This window comes from Portunus trituberculatus, chromosome 48, assembly GCF_017591435.1.
Source record: "Portunus trituberculatus isolate SZX2019 chromosome 48, ASM1759143v1, whole genome shotgun sequence".
Classification (NCBI taxonomy): domain Eukaryota; kingdom Metazoa; phylum Arthropoda; class Malacostraca; order Decapoda; family Portunidae; genus Portunus; species Portunus trituberculatus.
This window is the reverse complement of record NC_059302.1, coordinates 26,762,419-26,781,551: the sequence shown is the minus strand read 5'-3', so window position 1 is coordinate 26,781,551 and position 19,133 is coordinate 26,762,419. Positions and strand designations below refer to the sequence as shown.

Below are 19,133 nucleotides of genomic sequence, written 5' to 3'. Positions count from 1 at the left end.
TCTCTCCGGCTAGGGGCGTTAATTGTCTTGCTCTAAAACCGGGAAGGAAGAAAAGGAGGAAGGAAGAGAGGAGGAAAAGTTAAATGGAAAGGCTCTCCCCCTTTACTTCTTCCCTTAACAAGCCCCTCGACCACCACCACCACCACCACCACCACCGCCAGTTCTTACCCTCCCCCCCCACAACTCCATCCAGCTAACGATGCTGCCGTGGCGTAATTTCTCCCTCTCATTATAAACTTTGGGCGCCTCCACCTTCATGCTCTCTCTCTCTCTCTCTCTCTCTCTCTCTCTCTCTCTCTCTCTCTCTCTCTCATTTTGTTTCTTTACTTCTATTTTTTCTTTATTTTCTTTTTTTCGTCCGCTTCCTTCATTATTATTGTTATTTACCCTATTTCTTTATTCTTTGCTCTCTCTCTCTCTCTCTCTCTCTCTCTCTCTCTCTCTCTCTCTCTCTCTCTCTCTCTCTCTCTCTCTCATGATAAAAAGGAGAAAAAAAAAAAACCATGCACTACATACAAGAAAAGAACACTAGGGCAACATTTCACTCCCTAATTAATTAACAGTGAAACACCAACACTGAATTTACATCCTCAAGGAAAAAAATAAAGAAAACGAAAAGAAAAGAAAGAAAATTAGGAAAAAAAAAATTGACAGCTAATGAAACCTTAAACAAACCCTTTTTTTTTGTGTGAGAGAGAGAGAGAGAGAGAGAGAGAGAGAGAGAGAGAGAGAGAGAGAGAGAGAGAGAGAGAGAGAGAGAGAGAGAGAAGGAAAAAAAATTGACAACTAATGAAACCTTAAATGAACCCTTCTTTGCATCACCAAGCTTCAGTAGAGCAGAGAATAGGGAGTTTTATTTCAATCTAGAGTGAATGTGAGTTGAGATTGTTGTATTTCTTTTCCTCCCTTCTTTCCTGTTTTCTCTCTTCTCTTCATCCTTTTTTTTATCCTTTTCCTTGCTTTCCTCCTTGACTATTTCTTTCCTTTCCTTCTTCAAGCTCCATTTATTTGTCCTTTTTATTTTTTTCCTCTCTTTTTTCCTGTTTTCTCTCTTATGTATCCTTTTCTTTATCCTTGTTTTTGCCTTCCTCCTTGACCATTTCTTTCTTTTCCTTCTTCCTGCCCCTTTTATTTGTCCTTCTTACTTCCCTTTTCTGCCATGACTAATAATATTTTTCTATTCATTTCTATCATTCTTTTTGTCCTTCTCCTCCTCCTCCTTCTCCTCCTCCTCCTTCCTTCACGACCATCTCCTCCTTGTCCCTTTTCTCCTCCTCATCCTCTTCTTTTTTCCCTCCACCTTACTCCCGCTCCTCCACTTCACCAGAGCCACGATACGTTAACCACACGCCATCTGAGAAAACTGGCAGCCTCAACTGTTACCTGTCTGCTGCAGGTAGAGTCAAGAGCTACCTGGTTAATTAGTTCATAGTGGCAGCCTTCTCTCTCTTTAATTTCCTTTTTTTTCTGGGTGTTTTTTTCTCTCTATTTTCTTTTTAGGGAGTGTGTGGTATGAGTGGGAGTCTTTCCTAATGATGTGTGCTTGTTTTGTTTGCTTTTTCTGAGGGGTTTGTTTTGTTTTGTTTTGTTTTGTTTTGTTTTTCTCTCTCTCTTGTGGTTGTTGGGTTTTTTTTTTTTTTAAGAGTGATTTGTTTGTGTTACTGTTTTCCGTCCGTCTGTCTGTTTGTTTCTGTCTGTCTGTTTCTGTCAACTGTCTCTGTCTCTCTCTTTGTCTGTCTGTCTGTCTGTCTGTCTGTCTGTCTGTCTCTCTCTCTCTCTCTCTCTCTCTCTCTCTCTCTCTCTCTCTCTCTCTCTCTCTCTCTCTCTCTCTTCAATCAACACATCATCAAATCAGGAAGCCAAAGCAGAAATATCAAATTGTTACCAGCTGCGAGAGAGAGAGAGAGAGAGAGAGAGAGAGAGAGAGAGAGAGAGAGAGAGAGAGAGAGAGAGAGAGAGAGAGAGAGAGAGAGAGAGAGAAATAACACCACATATATTTCAGTCCCAGCGTTTTGAAATTGTTTTGAAAGTACGATTTTGAATTCATTGTGTGATTTACTTGTCTTTTTAGTTCAATATTGCTTAGTCTGTTTTATTTATTTTATTCTATCTTCCTTTTCCTTTCGTCTTATTTGTTATCACACTTGTCTATTCTATTTCCTTATTCGTTGCTTTCTTTCTTTTCTTATTTTCAACTTCATTCATCCTTTATTACATTTTTATTTGTATTTTTCTTTTTCTTTTTTTTCTATTCTGTTTATTCTTTAGTCATTTATCATATTTTTTTTTTCATTCCTGCTATCTTCATTTTCTGTCAACTAAACTCAACTTTCTTCTTATCTTTTAGTTCAGTATTTCTTAGCCTGCATTATTTATTCTATCTAATCTTTCTTTTCCTTTTGTCTATCTTATTTGTTATTGCTCTTGTCTATTCTATTTCATTATTCTTTGTTTTCTTATTTTTTTCTTATTTTCAACTTCATTCATCCTTTAGTACATTTCATTTTTATTTTTCTTTATTTTCTTTTTATGTCTACTCTGTTTATTCATTACTATCATTTATTATATTTCTTCATTCTTGCTATCTTCATTTTTTTTTCTATCAACTAAACTCAACTTTCTAATTTTCCATTTTCTTGATTTCCTTACTTCTTACCATCTTTATCAGTCCTTGTTATCTTCATTACTGCTTCATTTTGTTTCTCTCATTCTTCGTTATCACAAATTCGAACCTTCATCTTTATTGTATTTCTTTATTTCTAGTCTTTACAATTTTCATCTCTTCCTTTTCTTTACTTCATATTCTTATATTCTTTTTTTTCATTAATCCTTCCTATGTATCTTATTATTATTATTGTTCTGTTTTTATTCTTATTTCACACACACACACACACACACACACACACACACACACACACGCACTCTCTCTCTCTCTTACTTTTCTCTTCAATAACTAACTTTTTTTCTGTCTTTCTTCCTCCATTTACCACTTCTTTATTTAAATCCTTCTTTCTCTCCTATTCTCCTCTTCACTCTTTTACCACGCGTCCGTTTTTACTTCCTCTTCTTTGTTCATTTCTTTTGTCTCTTTCTTCCCCTTCTCTCTGTTATTCGCATTCCCACTCTCCATTTTCTCAACTCTTTCATTCCTTTTTACTTTACTTTTCATTTCATATTCTCTCTCTCTCTCTCTCTCTCTCTCTCTCTCTCTCTCTCTCTCTCTCTACCCACCCTATTCTCTCGCCCTAATACCTCCGTTAATGGACTTAATATAACTCAATAAGACATTTAAATACTGACCTTGCATCTTATTCCTCTTCTGCTCCCTTTCCTCCTCCTACTGATCCACTGGACGCTGTTGTATTAGTGTTCATCTATATAGCGACAGAGAGGAGTGGCTGTATTAACCCCTTGAGTACCATGGCGCGTTTCCATATTCATTCTGGTTACTATTTGGTGATTTCATACATCTTCAGAGACTTATGTGGGAATTGAAATAGCGAGGACTGTGGCTATTAATCTTCTGACATCCATAGACCCTTTCTAATGTCAATAAAATGGTCTAATCGTACTCAAAACTCAAGGTAGAAAAGCAAGGAAGGTATATACACAAAATTTTCAGGTTGTGTCATTAGAATAGGATAGAAAATAACGGGTTTGTGGTTTTCATTAGCAAGTTATCTAGTTTTATCTATTATCCTTTTCATCGTGTTTCTTTCCGTTTTTTTTATTCTTCTTCCTTTCTCTTTTTATTTCTTTTTCCTCTCTGTGATCCATTTATCTGGCCACCCTTCTCTGTTGTTTCGCTATTGCTTTGTCTTCTTTTTATCGTGTCCCTTTCCGCTTTTTTCTTTTTATTCTACTTCCTTTCTCTCTCTCTTTTCTCTTTCTCTCTGTTATCCATTTATCTCGCCACCCTTCTCTCTCGTTTCGATATCTCTGGGTCTTCCTTCACACCTTCTCTCTCTCTCTCTCTCTCTCTCTCTCTCTCTCTCTCTCTCTCTCTCTTATCCACTTATATCGCTTCCCTCTCCTATTGTTTCACTGCCTCCATGTCTCTTCTTACCTCGTCTCCTGCTTTTCCTCCTCTGCCTTCCCTCTCTCGCACGTTTCTATCACCACCCTTCTCACTTGTACCTCTTCTCTCTCTCTCTCTCTCTCTCTCTCTCTCTCTCTCTCTCTCTCTCTCTCTCTGGTGTCATTTTCCTCCTCTTCTCATTCCTGTTTTTTTTTTTTCCTGATTCTTCTTTCTTCTTCTATTTCTTCTTCTTCTTTCTCTTATTCGTCAATTTCGTCTATCTCTTCCTTTCTTTTCTACAGTCTTGTTTGCTTATCCTCGTAACCTTGTTTTTTTTTTTATTCTCTCTCTCTCTCTCTCTCTCTCTCTCTCTCTCTCTCTCTCTCTCTCTCTCTCTCTCTCTCTCTCTCTCTCTCTCTCTCTCTCTCTCTCTCTCTCTCTCTCTCTCTCTCTCTCTCTCTCTCTCTCTCTCTCTCTCTCTCCTCTCTCTCTCTCTCTCTCTCTCTCTCTCTCTCTCTCTCTCTCTCTCTCTCTCTCTCTCTCTCTCTCTCTCTCTCATCCACATCATCCCAGCTTCTCCCCTATAACCTCCTGTTCACCATTGTCTTTCTTCTCTCTCCCTCTCTTGTTTAGCTGGGAAAAGTTTAAAAATAGTTTCCAGGGTAGATTACACCGTTATATTCAGGTTCTATTAATAGCAAATAGATTTTTCCCCCCCTCCCTTCATTAGCAGTCTGTTTCCCACCATTCGTCTAATACTTTATTTCATCAGTAGTGTTATTATTTGCCTTTCTTTATTTACTCGGTTCATTGTTTCATCTGTCTCTCTGTTTTGTCTACGTTTAAGATGCATACAGTAAGTTGCAAAGTTAATGGTTGGGGTTGTTTTTTCTGTTTTGTTTGGTTATATGTTGATTTCAGTTTGTTTTATCTTACTTACTTTTAGTCCAAATTCAGAGAGAGAGACAGAGAGAGAGAGAGAGAAATATATATATCCAACGCCTTCTCATTGCTGTTCCTGTGTTCCCTCTCGTTCATCCCTGCCTTCCCTCCCTCCCTCTCTCCCTCACTCATCCCTCCCTCCCCTCGCCTGTATCTTTCTTTGTCTGCAGGGCGAGTGAAGTATTAAGCCTCCGTCCCCTCTCTCCACACACACACACACACACACACACACACACACACACTATGGATCATCCTGGCTAAGTGTATTCTCGGGAGTTTAAGTTGCGTGTCTCCTGCAGCTTTGAAACTACGTCATTATTGGCAGAGAGAGAGAGAGAGAGAGAGAGAGAGAGAGAGAGAGAGAGAGAGAGAGAGAGAGAGAGAGAGAGAGAGAGAGAGAGAGAATAATACATTTCAATACCCTGTCCCCAAACCCATACAAATAAATAAAGCTTGAGGAAAGAATGGTAGGTAGAGCTGAATATACAATGGACACTTAAGCAGCTCAATAAGAACATAAGGTAAATAAGAGAAGATGCAAAAGAAGAGAGAAAAAAGAAAAGAAAAAAAAACCTCCGCTCCCTGTAATAATAAAGTCTACTGATAAAAACTGCAGAAAAACAACGAGAAAATAGAGAACAGAGGGCTTACATACAGTAATTTTCCTTCACGTACAACACTGTAGCAATAAAAATGAATAACCAATAAAAGTAACATAAAAAAAAAACAGGACTTACACTGACATATTCCACTTTTACCGAACACAAATCACTCATCATTTTTCTTCAAGTACAACAGTGTGGCAATAAAAATGAATTGGCAAAACAAAAACAAACAGTAACATTAATAAACAAGAATAACACTAAGAAATTCCACTTTTAACTAACACAAACCACACACAACTTCCCTTTAAGTACAACAGTGTGGCAATGAAAATGAATTGGCAAAACAAACAAACAGTAACAGTAACAAACAAGACTTACACTGACAGATTCCACTTAACCAATACAAACCACACGTAACACCCAGCGAAGCACACCGCAATGCAACACCTCCACTAGATGGCGCCCGACGCACCACACCACACACCACCGCGTCACTATCACCACGACAACACAAGAGCCATGAACGTGTTAAGATTCATGAATGTGTTAAGTAGCCAATAAAATGCTTAGGTGGTAGGAGAGAGAGAGAGAGAGAGAGAGAGAGAGAGAGAGAGAGAGAGAGAGAGAGAGAGAGATTAATAGTATACATCATTATCATTGACTCGGATAGCCTTCAGTGTGACAGGCAACAGAGGTTCTAGTGTTGCTGGTACTATTAGGTGTTTCTGTCTGTGTCTGTCTGTCTGTCTGTTAGTTAGTATGTCTGTCTGTCTGTTAGTGTGTCTATTTGTCTCTCTTCGTGGCTAAGGTAGACTGCTAAACTAAACTAGCTACGTCTTCCCTTTTTGACAATGATGGTCGTCTTTCGTTAATCTCCAGTTATGAAGAAAATAGTTCTAAGGTAACAAAAAGAGATAAGAGAAGGTCCATTCTTTTTTTTTTTTTTTTTTTTAGACAACCAAGTAAAGTAAAAGTAAAGTACAGAAAAAATAGTGTCTGAAAAGTTGTTGGTCATTAAATTATTTTCGTGTGGCAATGAAAGACTTAAACTTGCTCGACCTGCTTTGTTTTCTTATCAATCCTTTCAATACTGGGACACATTTTTACCTTAACATTTGGGTACGATTAGACCATTTCATTGACATTGGGAAGGGTCTATGGAGGTCAGAAGATTAATGGCCAGAGTCTTCACTATTTAAATCCCCCTTATAAGTTTCTGAAGCTGTATCACATCACCAAACAGTAAGCAGAATGAGTGTTTCAACTTACTCTGACTTTTTTTTTATTATTATTAATCAATTTATCTATTTATCTATCTTTTATTTTCTCTATCTTTTAATTTCATTCCACCTTTTTTATACTTCATTTTCTATTTCTATTTCCATTTTTTTCTGGTTAGGTTAGGTTACATTAAGATAAGATCCATTATTTTCATCACACTGGTTCATCAACTATCTACGTGAAACAAAATCCTTAAACTTACTAATGTTCCTTTATTTTCCGGCACTCATTCTCTGCACAATGAAATGAGAAACAAACAATCAACGCCCTTCAGAGTCAAGGCGAGGTGATCACTGCATAGCTGTCCCTTTCTACTCGTACCTTTCCCTACCCTACCTCTCTCTTTCTCTCCTTATCTATCTTCCTCCTTATTTTTAGTTCCGGATGAAATAGGAGAAGAAGGACGAGGAGGAAGAGGAAGAGGACAAGGTAAGGAGGAGGAGGAGGAGGAGGAGGAGGAGGAGGAGGAGGAGGAGGAGGAGGAGGAGGAGGAGGAGGAGGAGGACAAGGTAAGGAGGTGCAGAAGAAGAAGGAGGAAGAGGAGCAAGGCGAGGAGGAAGAAGAGGACAAGGTAAAGAGGTGCACAAGTAGGACGTGGAGAAAGAGGAGGAGGACAAGCTAGGGAAGTGCAGAAAGAGGAGAAGGAGGAGGAAGAGAAGAAGCGAGAGGAGGAAGAGGAAGAGGAAAAGGCGAAGAAGTGCAGAAGGAGGAAGAGACAAAGGCTAGCATTGTTACCAAGAGACAGACAAACCAGGATGTATATTTCAGCGTGTGGTTCTCGCTGGTAGTGTTCTCTGGTGCACGAAAGAGTTAACAGTCAGCAAAGTGTAAAGGTTGGCTTAGAAAATAAAGAAAATAAAATAAAAAGAAGCTTCTCCCCCTGTGATACTCAAAGGCTCTTCTACTCTTTTACTGGTGTGGGGTGAGACCTGCCACGTCCTCTGTGTGTGTGTGTGTGTGTGTGTGTGTGTGTGTGTGTGTGTGTGTGTGTGTGTGTGTGTGTGTGTGTGTGTGTGTGTGTGTGTGTGTGTGTGTGTGTGTCGTGACATTTCAAACAGCCGTTGTGACAAGTCATAGTGTATCTTTCAGTCAATCTTTTGTCATTTTTATTATTTCACGTCTTGCCGGAAGGGAGGGGGAAGGCAGGATCCACGTCTCTCTCTCTCTCTCTCTCTCTCTCTCTCTCTCTCTCTCTCTCTCTCTCTCTCTCTCTCTCTCTCTCTCTCTCTCTCTCTCTCTATCTATCTATCTATCTATCTATCTATCTCTCTCTCTCTCTCTCTATCTATCTATCTATCTATCTATCTCGTATTCGTTCGCCCCACTTAATAATCCACGCGCTTCACCAGACAGCAGCTAGCAGTGGTCACTCCGCCTCTCACTGCTGCTAATTCTGTACAGTTCCGCGTCTGGCACTTCCTGATTCGTATAGCTACATAAACAATGCCCGCCCGTCTGTCCTCTGCCTCGTCCTCGCCTGCTGGGAGCGACCAACAGTGAAAGCAATGACTCTGTGTAGGAATGACGAGATAGTGTGGGAAAGTTTGTTGGTTTTGTCTGTTTTTCTCTCGCTAAGTGATAGATATGGTGGGTGAAAATAGTGGTAACAATACTAACAAAAATATCAATAGTGGTAGTAGTGGTGGTGGTGGTGGTGGTGGTGGTGGTGGTGGTGGTGGTGGTGGTGGTGGTGGTGGTGGTGGTGGTGGTGGTGGTGGTGGTGGTGGTGGTGGTGGTGGTGGTAGTAGTAGTAGTAGTAGTAGTAGTAGTAGTAGTAGTAGTAGTAGTAGTAGTAGTAGTAGTAGTAGTAGTAGTAGTAGTAGTAGTAGTAGTAGTAGTAGTAGTAGACGAAGACGAAGACGAAGACGAAGACGAAGACGAAGACGAAGACGAAGACGAAGAACAAGAACAAGAATAAGAACAAGAACAAGAAGACAAAGACGAACAGAAGAAGAAAAAAAAAGAAGAAATAAATATGATGTTAATAACGACGATAATGGCAATGATGATGATAATGACGACGACAACAACAACGAGGACAGTGTTCATAATTATTAGAACGACAAAACAGAAAAAAAACACACACACACACACACACACACACACACACACACACACGAAAAAATATAAACAAATAATTATGATAACGGTAAAGATGGACGAAAAGAAAAAAAGAAACATGGTAGGTACTTCGTTTTCTTAAATTACTAACCCATTTCTCGAGTAAATTCCTCCGAGACACGTGCTAGAGGTATTGACGGCCACACTCACGCAGGTAGGCAGGTAAACACACTAATCACGAGAGACACAGCGTTGCCAAAACAAAGGAGACACGCACTTCTTGTCAAATGTTCACTACTTGAGCACAACTTTCACTCATAATAGGATCACAAGACTCTTTCCGTGATTATTTCGTGACATTCTCTACATCATATTCATTTCTTCTTATTATTATCATTCTTCTTCTTCTTCTTCTTCTTCTTCTTCTTCATCTTCCTATTCTTCATAATCACACATATCACACATAACAATCACGTGACTTAATTTCGTGACATTCTGTACGTCATATTATTTTTCTTCTTCTTCTTCTTCTTCTTCTTCCTCTTCTTTTTTTCTTCTTCTTCTATTACTACTACTACTACTACTTTATCTTCTTCTTCTTCTTCTTCTTCTTCTTCTTCTTCTTCTTCTTCTTCTACTACTACTACTACTACTACTACTACTACTACTAATAATAATAATAATAATAATAATAATAATAATAATAATAATAATAATAATAATACCACTACTACTACAAAGACTGAGACATTTTCGTATTCACGCAAACACAACGACCTTTTAACAATACGATAACGTTAATTCTTCAGCCAGAAAAATACAACTAACGAAGACTATTTATTACATTCTCTTAACTCCTTCAGTACGGTGACGCGTTTCCACATTCATTATGCTTACTATTCGGTGACTCTTTACAGTTTCAGAAACTTATAGGGGGATTAAAATAGTGAAGACTGTGGCCATTAATCTTCTGACCTCCTTAGAATCTTCTTGATGTCAATAAAATGGTTTAATCGTACACAAAACTCGTGGTAAAACTGTATCCCATTACTTAAGGGGTTAACAGAGCAAGCTATTCTCACGCAATCATTTTGTTAACACTACGATAAGTTTTAAATGCTTCTAGCCTAGTTCAAGCAGTGAAGCCAAAGGATATATCGCTTGCAATTCATATAGGTTGCACTACACCATTTATCTTCCTTACAGTTTGCATCAGTAATCTAAACAAGACTAGCAACACAGACAACTAGGACAAATTTGAAGCGTTGCCTAGCCTAGTGCAAGCAGCGAAGGCAAGGGATATATTTTTTGCAGGTCATATAGGCTAATGTAGACAATTTATCTTCCTTACAGTTTGCATCAGTAATCTAAACAAGCCCTGCAACACAGACAACTACGACAAATTTTAAGCGTTGCCTAGCCTAGTGCAAGCATTGCAAAGACAAGGATTTTTTTTTTTCATATTATAAGCTTGACTACATAATTTATCTTCTATTCATTCTATATCAGTAATCTAAACAAGCCTAGCAACACAACCAAGCCAAGAGTTACCTGAGGTTTATATAAGTTAAACAACCCTGGGATTATTTTCTTTGCAGCTTGTATACCGTAATCTATACATGCCTAGCCATAATAATACTGTGAAGGAGAAAGCTACATTAATCTAGCCCTACCATCGCATAGCATAGCATAGCATTACCACCTCTGAAGTTCATGTAGTGAGTCAGAGAAGAGATATTAGGCCCGTATTCTGAAACACTTCTGTGCCTCACAGCACCTTCACTATTTTCAAAGGGTTCTAGTTAAGTGACACGGGTTTTTAAGGGTGTTTCTGTAATTCTAGTGACATTTTAACAAGTTTTCCGTATTATCAAGGGGACAAATACCCATTACAACTCTGTTAATCGTTTATGTAGTCTTTGTCCATGAGCGGGAAGCGTTTCTGTTTATGGCGCTTAGGGAAACTTTTACGGATTCTCTAAGTTTCCTACAAAATCCTCCTGGATCGTATCAATTTGGCTCCGGTTTAAGATAACCTTGGATATTATCTTAGGCTTAGGAATAATATAAATCGTATCCTAAAATTATTAAACATTTATATTCCCAATAGCTAACGAGTGAATAGTTATCAGTAGAAAAACAGACCCTTGATTACAAACGAGTATAATCTCTAGTTGGATTCTTCAGCCCTGTCCCGCGTCGTCCCTCAACAAGGAGTAAGGAAGCCCCGCATTTAAACTCTCGGTCTCTATCACGAGAGAGAGATAGAGAGAGAGGTGTGTGTGTGTGTGTGTTAAGTCATCGTACATCTAACAACACTTCAACACTACCTCCTGTCACCAGCTTCACCACTCCTACCATTACTACTATACATATACACGCACAAAACCAACCTCTCAAGGCTGTTCTGGTTGTAATTGTACTTATCAACACTACATTACGTACACTTTCACCCATCACTACCGTCACCATTACCACACACAAATGAATGGTTATACTGGATATCATTGTATATTTCACAATTAATCCCTGTTGCTTCACGAGTCTTCGCCATCACAATACTAAAATACTGACTTCTATTTCTACATTTCATCATCTTTTCCCGTCGTTTCGTCACCGTTACTAAATATCAACATTATCACACTTAAGGCGGCGTCACACTAGCACTTTTCCGTCTTCTTTTTCTGTCAATTTTCTGACGACTGTCAACTTTTGCAGACGGTGGCCGTCACACACAAGCTTGCTTCCGCCTTTGCCGCGCTTGTCGATTGTAAACAAGGCTCCTCATTCACCCCAGCAAGCCGCGGCTTTTTTCCACCTTATAATGTAATCAGCTGTTCTGTGATCCCAAAGGCAACGGTGACCTCTAATACTCTCTATGAGAAATTCGTCAGTGTGTTTTGTCCACTGCTCATCTTGGCCAGCTACTTGGAAGTTGCCTTGGAAATATTCAAAAGCGTCGCACATTCGCACTCCCTGAAATGTACACAAACAACTGAGGAACTTTTCATTGCTAGGCTAGAAGAAAAAAAATATGTATACAAATATATATTCATCAACTCATTTAAATTTCTTGTCATGATAATAGCATTCTTCCGTTTAACAAAAAAATATTTTTTAATAAAAGTGTTGATTAGAAACCATAGTTCTTATTTTGACTAAAAATTGGCGCTAGACGAAAACGATGCGTTCCGTCTGACTCAAGACGACGGAAAGAGTTGACAGAAGAGTAAAAAGACGACGGAAATCGCCTGAGACGACGGAAAAAGTGCTAGTGTGACGCCGCCTTAGCCCACTCGCTGGCAGCTGGCACGCAAGCAACACTTGACTGATAGGAGCAAAGATTTACATTTTCTTCCCATTAACTAAAACGCTCTGTAAATTTACAGTTTCAACCAATACTTCTCCCTCGGCCATCCCTAACCTACTGACGCCCCTCCCCCTCATAAAGTAACCTAACCTACATTTTGTAACATAAGTGGGGATGGGGGACGGAACCTATTATTAATATTTCACACGGTATACGAGTAATTGAGCTAAATTGAGATGTAGACTCTGCGGAGGACTATAGTTGCTTACGGTTTATTAGTTGAAACAGCAATAAAACTAAACACTACAGCCATGAGTAATAACAGCATTTATTATTAACAAAAACATACATGCAAACACTTACTTACAGCTCGTGCCAGGGTCTACTTAGCGTGGCGTCCTCTCGTCACCAGGCAACCACCACTCCACTCCACTCGCTTGAATAAGTAATCACTCAATATTCTGTTCACATTTTCCGTCCCACCTCTCCACTACACCGCCGCGCCACCACTCCGCCACGCCGCCACTGATAAACAAACATCACGTCACGAGAGCTTGTTTACTTTGGAATTTCGTCTTTTTAACGGAACTTCTTTACGAGCTTTCTGCTGCATTTCTTTTTCCTGCATCTTTCTTTCTATTCTCATATATGCTAAGATTTCTAGACATATTCTCATTTTCTTAGATATGCATTTTTATCACTTTTTTTTTTATCTCATCAAGCGTGTTAGATGTTCTTGATTGTTTTGAGCATTTGTGAATGAACACTTTTCATTTATCAAAGGAAGAAACAATCATCTTAATGGATACTGGCAGCAAGAACAAACACACAAAGAACAAGAAGCACACAAAGCACCCTCTCCCATCACTCACCCTCCCCACCACGAAAAGAAATCAATTGAAACCATAGATGATTTTTTTTTATTATTATATTTTGATAAATTGGACGAGTGAATGACAATGTTATTTGAAGAGCGAACAGGAAGAGATGGCCGAGGATGTTGTTACAGCATTGTAGCTCAGCTCTTCTTTCTCTCATGGTATTATAAAAAGTTTACAAAGTGGTGGGTCCAGAAATAATATATGATTCATGGCACGTGATGTCAAGCACGAAAGAGAGGCTGTTTGAACGTTAATTGCAGGAACATTAGGTGGAAAATATAAAAAGATATATCAACAAACACAACAGAGTAACGAAAACTTAATAACAACGAAGAGTGAATATCAAAACATAATAAATATTGACAATAATAATAATAATAATAATAATAATAATAATAATAATAATAATAATAATAAAGGACAACACTGATCCCTCATGGCACGTATTGAGAGGAATAGTGATGTGAGGGACCGAGAACTAGAGAGAGACCAAAGAAAACGGAGAACGGCAGCAGCTTGAGGGACAATCCATGTAGATTACTCAAAGAGGTTGTCCACATCTATAGGCCCGTAATCAGATGGCATGTCAGGCTCCAATAATATGTCCTCTGGAATCAGAAGCACACTCCTTCCCATTGGTTTCTGAAAATTACATATAAACATTATACATCTTATCATGAAACGTTTGGATGTCTTATTTCGACTACTTTTCCGCATTACTTGTCCTATTTTGATTAAAGTCCTTGAGAACTTTGCTTCTGTCATCCATATACTTCTTCACGCAAGAGGGGAAACAACAGGGCAACAAAAACGATTAAGCAAAAAGGGCCAATGAGATGCCAGTCCTCAGGATCAAGAGAATTAGGCAAAAGAATGAGACGAATGTTTTGAAACCTTCCTCCAAAATTATTTCAGATCATAGGTAGATGGAAATACAGAAGGTAGAGAGTTCCAGAGATTACTAGATTAAAGGAAGAACGATTGAGAGTTTTGGGTAACTCTTACGTTAGAGAGGTGGATTAATATCCATGACAATTTTGCTTATATCATATCCCCTATACTCTCAAATATCTATTATACGTAATTAGGCCTTCAATGGTGCTTTCATGATCATTAATAGCCCAACAACGACCCTGTGTCACTGGTGAGAGGGAGAGACGGATGAGAATACGACTAACACCACTGATCTCTCTGGCTTTTGAAAATAGTTCCGAGTGAGGACCCCAAACCTTCAAAACACGGGTCTGTATGGCGCTTCCCGGCTCACAGAGAAGCGATGACTGAGATAAGTGCATAAAAATAAGTAAATGAGTGCATTGGGTGAAAACAGTGTTATGTGTAGAATCGTATATGGTGCTGTAAGTGTCGATAATCTCGTTTTGATGGTGATCGTGGTTATTAGTAATGTGATGAATGGCAAAAAGAATGATTAATGTTGCAAATGTATAGTGTGATTGTTTTTTTCTTTATCACTGAAATGGATTAACTCCTTATATTATATTTACTTTTGAGAGAGAGAGAGAGAGAGAGAGAGAGAGAGAGAGAGAGAGAGAGAGAGAGAGAGAGAGAGACTAACACGGTACAACTAAACAAATCACAACACAACACAGCAAACCGAATCAAGCCACACTGAACATGACCCCACAACACAACCACACAACAAACCCATCCTGACCACACCGCAGCACCGCCCACCCACACACCCACCCATCCACCCACAGACATCCATCCCACACCTTACCTTGGGCAGACAGGCGCGGTTCTGGCACACGTACTCCTTGCCCAGGTGACATGGCGTGCCGTCCGGAAGGTGGGTGCTGATGTTGGGCATGTCCTTGAATTCATATCGAGGCGTCCAGAAACTCGTACTGTTTTTCTTCTGGCAGTAGAGCGCACAGGCCTGCCACGGGGTGTCTGAAGGAGGAGATAGAGGTGTTCAAGAGGATCAGAGTGTTTATAATGTTGCTTTTGTTGAATCTGAAGGAGAATTACAAGTGTTAAGAACATTGGAGTCTGTTTGCATTGTTGATCTTGTTGTTTCCGTTGAGTGAAGTGTGTTTGCCAGACTGATCATGTTGGACGCAGCATCTGAAGTAGAATCACAGTAGAGTTGAGAAGAGGATTCGAGTCTGTTTATATTGTTGATTGTGTTGTTTCTCTTATTTAAAAGGTTTTCCGAGGTGATATTAATATACTGCATCTAATGAAAATGAATGAGAGGAAAGGTCAAAAGAAATGGAGTGTGTTTCTATTACTGTTGTTGAATAAAGAATAAATTAATCAAATAAATACCATGAAATAAAAGATGTTTTCATAGGTGATGATGTTAAATACAGGACCTGAGAAAGATTCAGAGGAAAGGCTAAGAGGATACAAGCCTGTTATTATTATCAATCCTGTTATGTACAGCTGTAACATAAAAAGAGATTTACCGGGATACTGATGATAGGGGAAACAAGTTTACATAAATACTAAGAACGCTGAAGTACTGCTACTATTCTTACTACTACTACTACTACTACTACTACTACTACTACTACTACTACTACTACTACTACTACTGCCACTACTACTACTACTGCCACTACTGCTGCTGCTGCTGCTGCCACTACCACTACCACCACTACCACCACCACCACCACCACCACCACCACCACCACCACCACTGCCACCACTGCTGCTACCACCACCACCACTACCACTACCACCACCACACCACCACCACTACCACCACCACCACTGCTACCACCAAGCACCACACCACCACCACCACCACCACCACCACCACCACCACCACCACCACCACCACCATCACCACCACCACCACCTCCAGCACCACTGCAACTACCACCACCACCACCACCACCACCACCACCACTACTACTAATACTAATACTAGTACTAATACCGGTACTACTACTACTACTACTACTACTAACATCGATAATACACAGGCAAAAAGTGAATGAAGATAAAGACTGAAGAAATACACGAGTGGTAATAGTGATAATGTATAACACACAACTGATAGAAATAAGGAAAAATTGAAGGAATTATTGTAAGATGAAAATGTTGCAACACCCGTGAACTCTGATATATATACCCAGGGAGTAAAAGTTGAGATTAATGCGAATACGTATGAAATGCCTTTAAATGATCAGGGAGGGGTTTGCAAGCAGTCAAAGGTAATAATGTTGAGTTAATACAGCGAGGATGTGTTTCTTTCTTTTGCCTTTCTAGTAGAGAGAAAGAAAAAGAAAGCGAGGTAAAGTAAAGATAGATAGATAGATAGATAATGGAAAGATAGACAGGCAAATAAACAGATAGGAAGATAGACACATACCTTAGTCACACACACACACACACACACACACACACACACACACACACACACACACACACACACACACACCGTGTAGTGTAGTGGTTAGCACGCTTGACTCACGATCGAGAGGGTCCGGGTTCGAGTCCCAGAAAGCGGCGAGGCAAATGGGCAAGCCTCTTAATGTGTAGCCCCGTTCACCTAGCAGTAAATAGGTACGGAATGTAACTCGAGGGGTTGTGGCCTCGCTTTCCCGGTGTGTGGAGTGTGTTGTGGTCTCAGTCCTACCCGAAGATCGGTCTATGAGCCCTGAGCTCGCTCCGTAATGGGGAAGACTGGCTGGGTAACCAGCAGGACACACACACACACACACACACACACACACACACACACACACACACACACACACACACACACTGAACTACCCAAGATAACGTCACTTAATTCCTACCCTCCTGACGCCCCACCGCCACAACAAGCTTGTCCCCACACCAGCTCTCAGACCCGACCATTGCAAGAAAGGCGCCATTCCTAACACTGTCATATTTATTCATTCGTCATCAACTTTGTTCTATATACATTCAGATTCATGTTTTATTTGCACCTTAAGTACAAAATCCCTAAAGACTTCATTTTGCTCTTTCTAGCTTCAAAATTACAAGATTTTTAATGATCTCTATCAGACGTAATTTTCAACTCTAACTGCTACAATTGTGACGTTTGCAGTTTTGCGTACACTCTAGAACTACTTGCTTTTATTGTGTGTCTCTTCAATGTATATTTTTAGCCATTTGTATTAATAAACGGTTGATTATTATTATTATTATTTATTATTATTATTATTATTATTATTATTATTATTATTATTATTATTATATAATCTATTACACACACACACACACACACACACACAGAGTAGTAGCAGTAGTAGTAGTAGCAGCAGTACTACTACTACAGCTAGTAGTAGTAGTAGTAGTAGTAGTAGTAGTAGTAGTAGTAGTAGTAGTAGTAGTAGTATAAGAATATAAACAACAAAAAAAACAAAATATAATTGGTCATAAAGAAAAAAAAGATAAATAAATAAAAGAAAAATACCGTGACTGCCGTTCTTTTTTTCCACCTTTCTTTACTCTTTTTCGTCTTCACTTTTTGTTTCCTCATAGTTCCGAAGTTTTCCCTCCGGAGCCAAAAAGAAGATCCCGCCAACAGTTTGTCAGTCTTGCCTAAAGTTTCCCCGAGCGAGAACTAATAAATCGAGCCAAGTCCTTTGCGAAGAGTTAAACATTTAAGAAAGACACCAAAGAATATACGGAGAAAAAAGACCAACGATAAAAAGAAAAAAATAGATAAAGACACAAAAAAGAAACGTGTAATACAAGGAAGATAAAGATAAGAAAAATACAAGAAAGGAGAAAAAAACAACTAAAAACTGGTAAATCGTGCCAGGAGAAGAAAGAATAAAGGGAAAAAAATGGAATACGTTAAAGAAAAAAGGAACGTGCAATACAAGCAAGGTAAAAAACAAAAACGAAAAGAACAGAAAAGAAAGAAAAAACGACTCATTACCACGAATGACGGTGGGGGTTTTTTTTACAATTTTTTTTTTTTTTTTTTTACTCACGTAAGCTTTCTCTGTAAAGCTGAACTAACCATTGTTCGTTTCAAAGAAGCTTAAAAACACCAATCACTTCTTTCATATTATATAAGAAAATAAAATAGATAAATAAATAATAATAATAATAATAATAAATAATAATAATAATAATAATAATAATAATAATAATAATAATAATAATAATAATAATAATAATAAAAGAACATTCTAGAACACCACTTGCTTGCTTCACATTCCCTTACAAACACCACTAATTGGTTATATTCGATCTTAAAAATATTAGTTATTATTTTTACATTTTATCTAAAAAACACCGGTAAATCTATTTATATTTTCCACTGGAGAATTTCAAACTATCTCTAAAGTCATGAAAACACTTGAAAACCCTAAATAATTTCCAGTAAAATTTCTTGAACTTCACCTACTTTTATATTTTACCCGAAAAAACTCGTAACTTATTCGGCTTATATTCTATCTAAACATGTCATTTAATTAAGCTATCAAAGGTTCACTGACATTTACAATTAACAAAGGTAATCTTCCGTAAAGAGGTCACTTCACATTAACACTTTAATGTCAAAATGGCTACGCAAAAACACTGAATTAAAAATATTTTCAAAATACTGTAACATACGAGATGAAATAAGGCAATTTATCATCTCTCTCTCTCTCTCTCTCTCTCTCTCTCTCTCTCTCTCTCTCTCTCTCTCTCTCTCTCTCTCTCTCTCTCTCTCTCTCTCTCTCTCTCTCTCTCTCTCTCTCTCTCTCTCTCTCTCTCTCTCTCTCTCTCTCTCTCTCTGTTCATCTATCTATCTAAACAAATGAAAACAAGTCTATCTATCAACCAATCTATCTATATATCTATCTATCTACTTACCTATTTATCTATCTACCTATCAATCGGTCAATTAATCAATCTATCTAACTATTCACCAATCTATCAGTCTATCTAACTATCTATCACTCAATCTATCAACCCATCTACCAATGAATCCCACCCACCTGTCTATCAACGTACCTTCCTACCTACCTCACCTTTCCACCTGTCTGTCTGTGTATCAGCCTTCCCTCGCACCAACACTATTATCATCATCCCGA

General features: G+C 38.7%; 1 protein-coding gene across 5 annotated transcripts in view; it reads right to left on the bottom strand.

The window, feature by feature from the left end:
• Positions 1-19,133, bottom strand: part of LOC123498894 (A disintegrin and metalloproteinase with thrombospondin motifs adt-1-like) — a 105,603-nt gene that overhangs the window by 28,827 nt on the left and 57,643 nt on the right. For all 5 annotated transcript variants that reach the window (XM_045246420.1, XM_045246423.1, XM_045246421.1 and 2 more), the window contains exons 16-17: positions 14,840-15,012; positions 12,585-13,740 (exon numbers count right to left, since the gene is read on the bottom strand). In XM_045246420.1, the coding sequence (XP_045102355.1) occupies positions 13,636-13,740; positions 14,840-15,012 (278 nt within the window). In that variant the 3' untranslated portion in view covers positions 12,585-13,635. The remainder of the gene's footprint in view (positions 1-12,584; positions 13,741-14,839; positions 15,013-19,133) is intronic.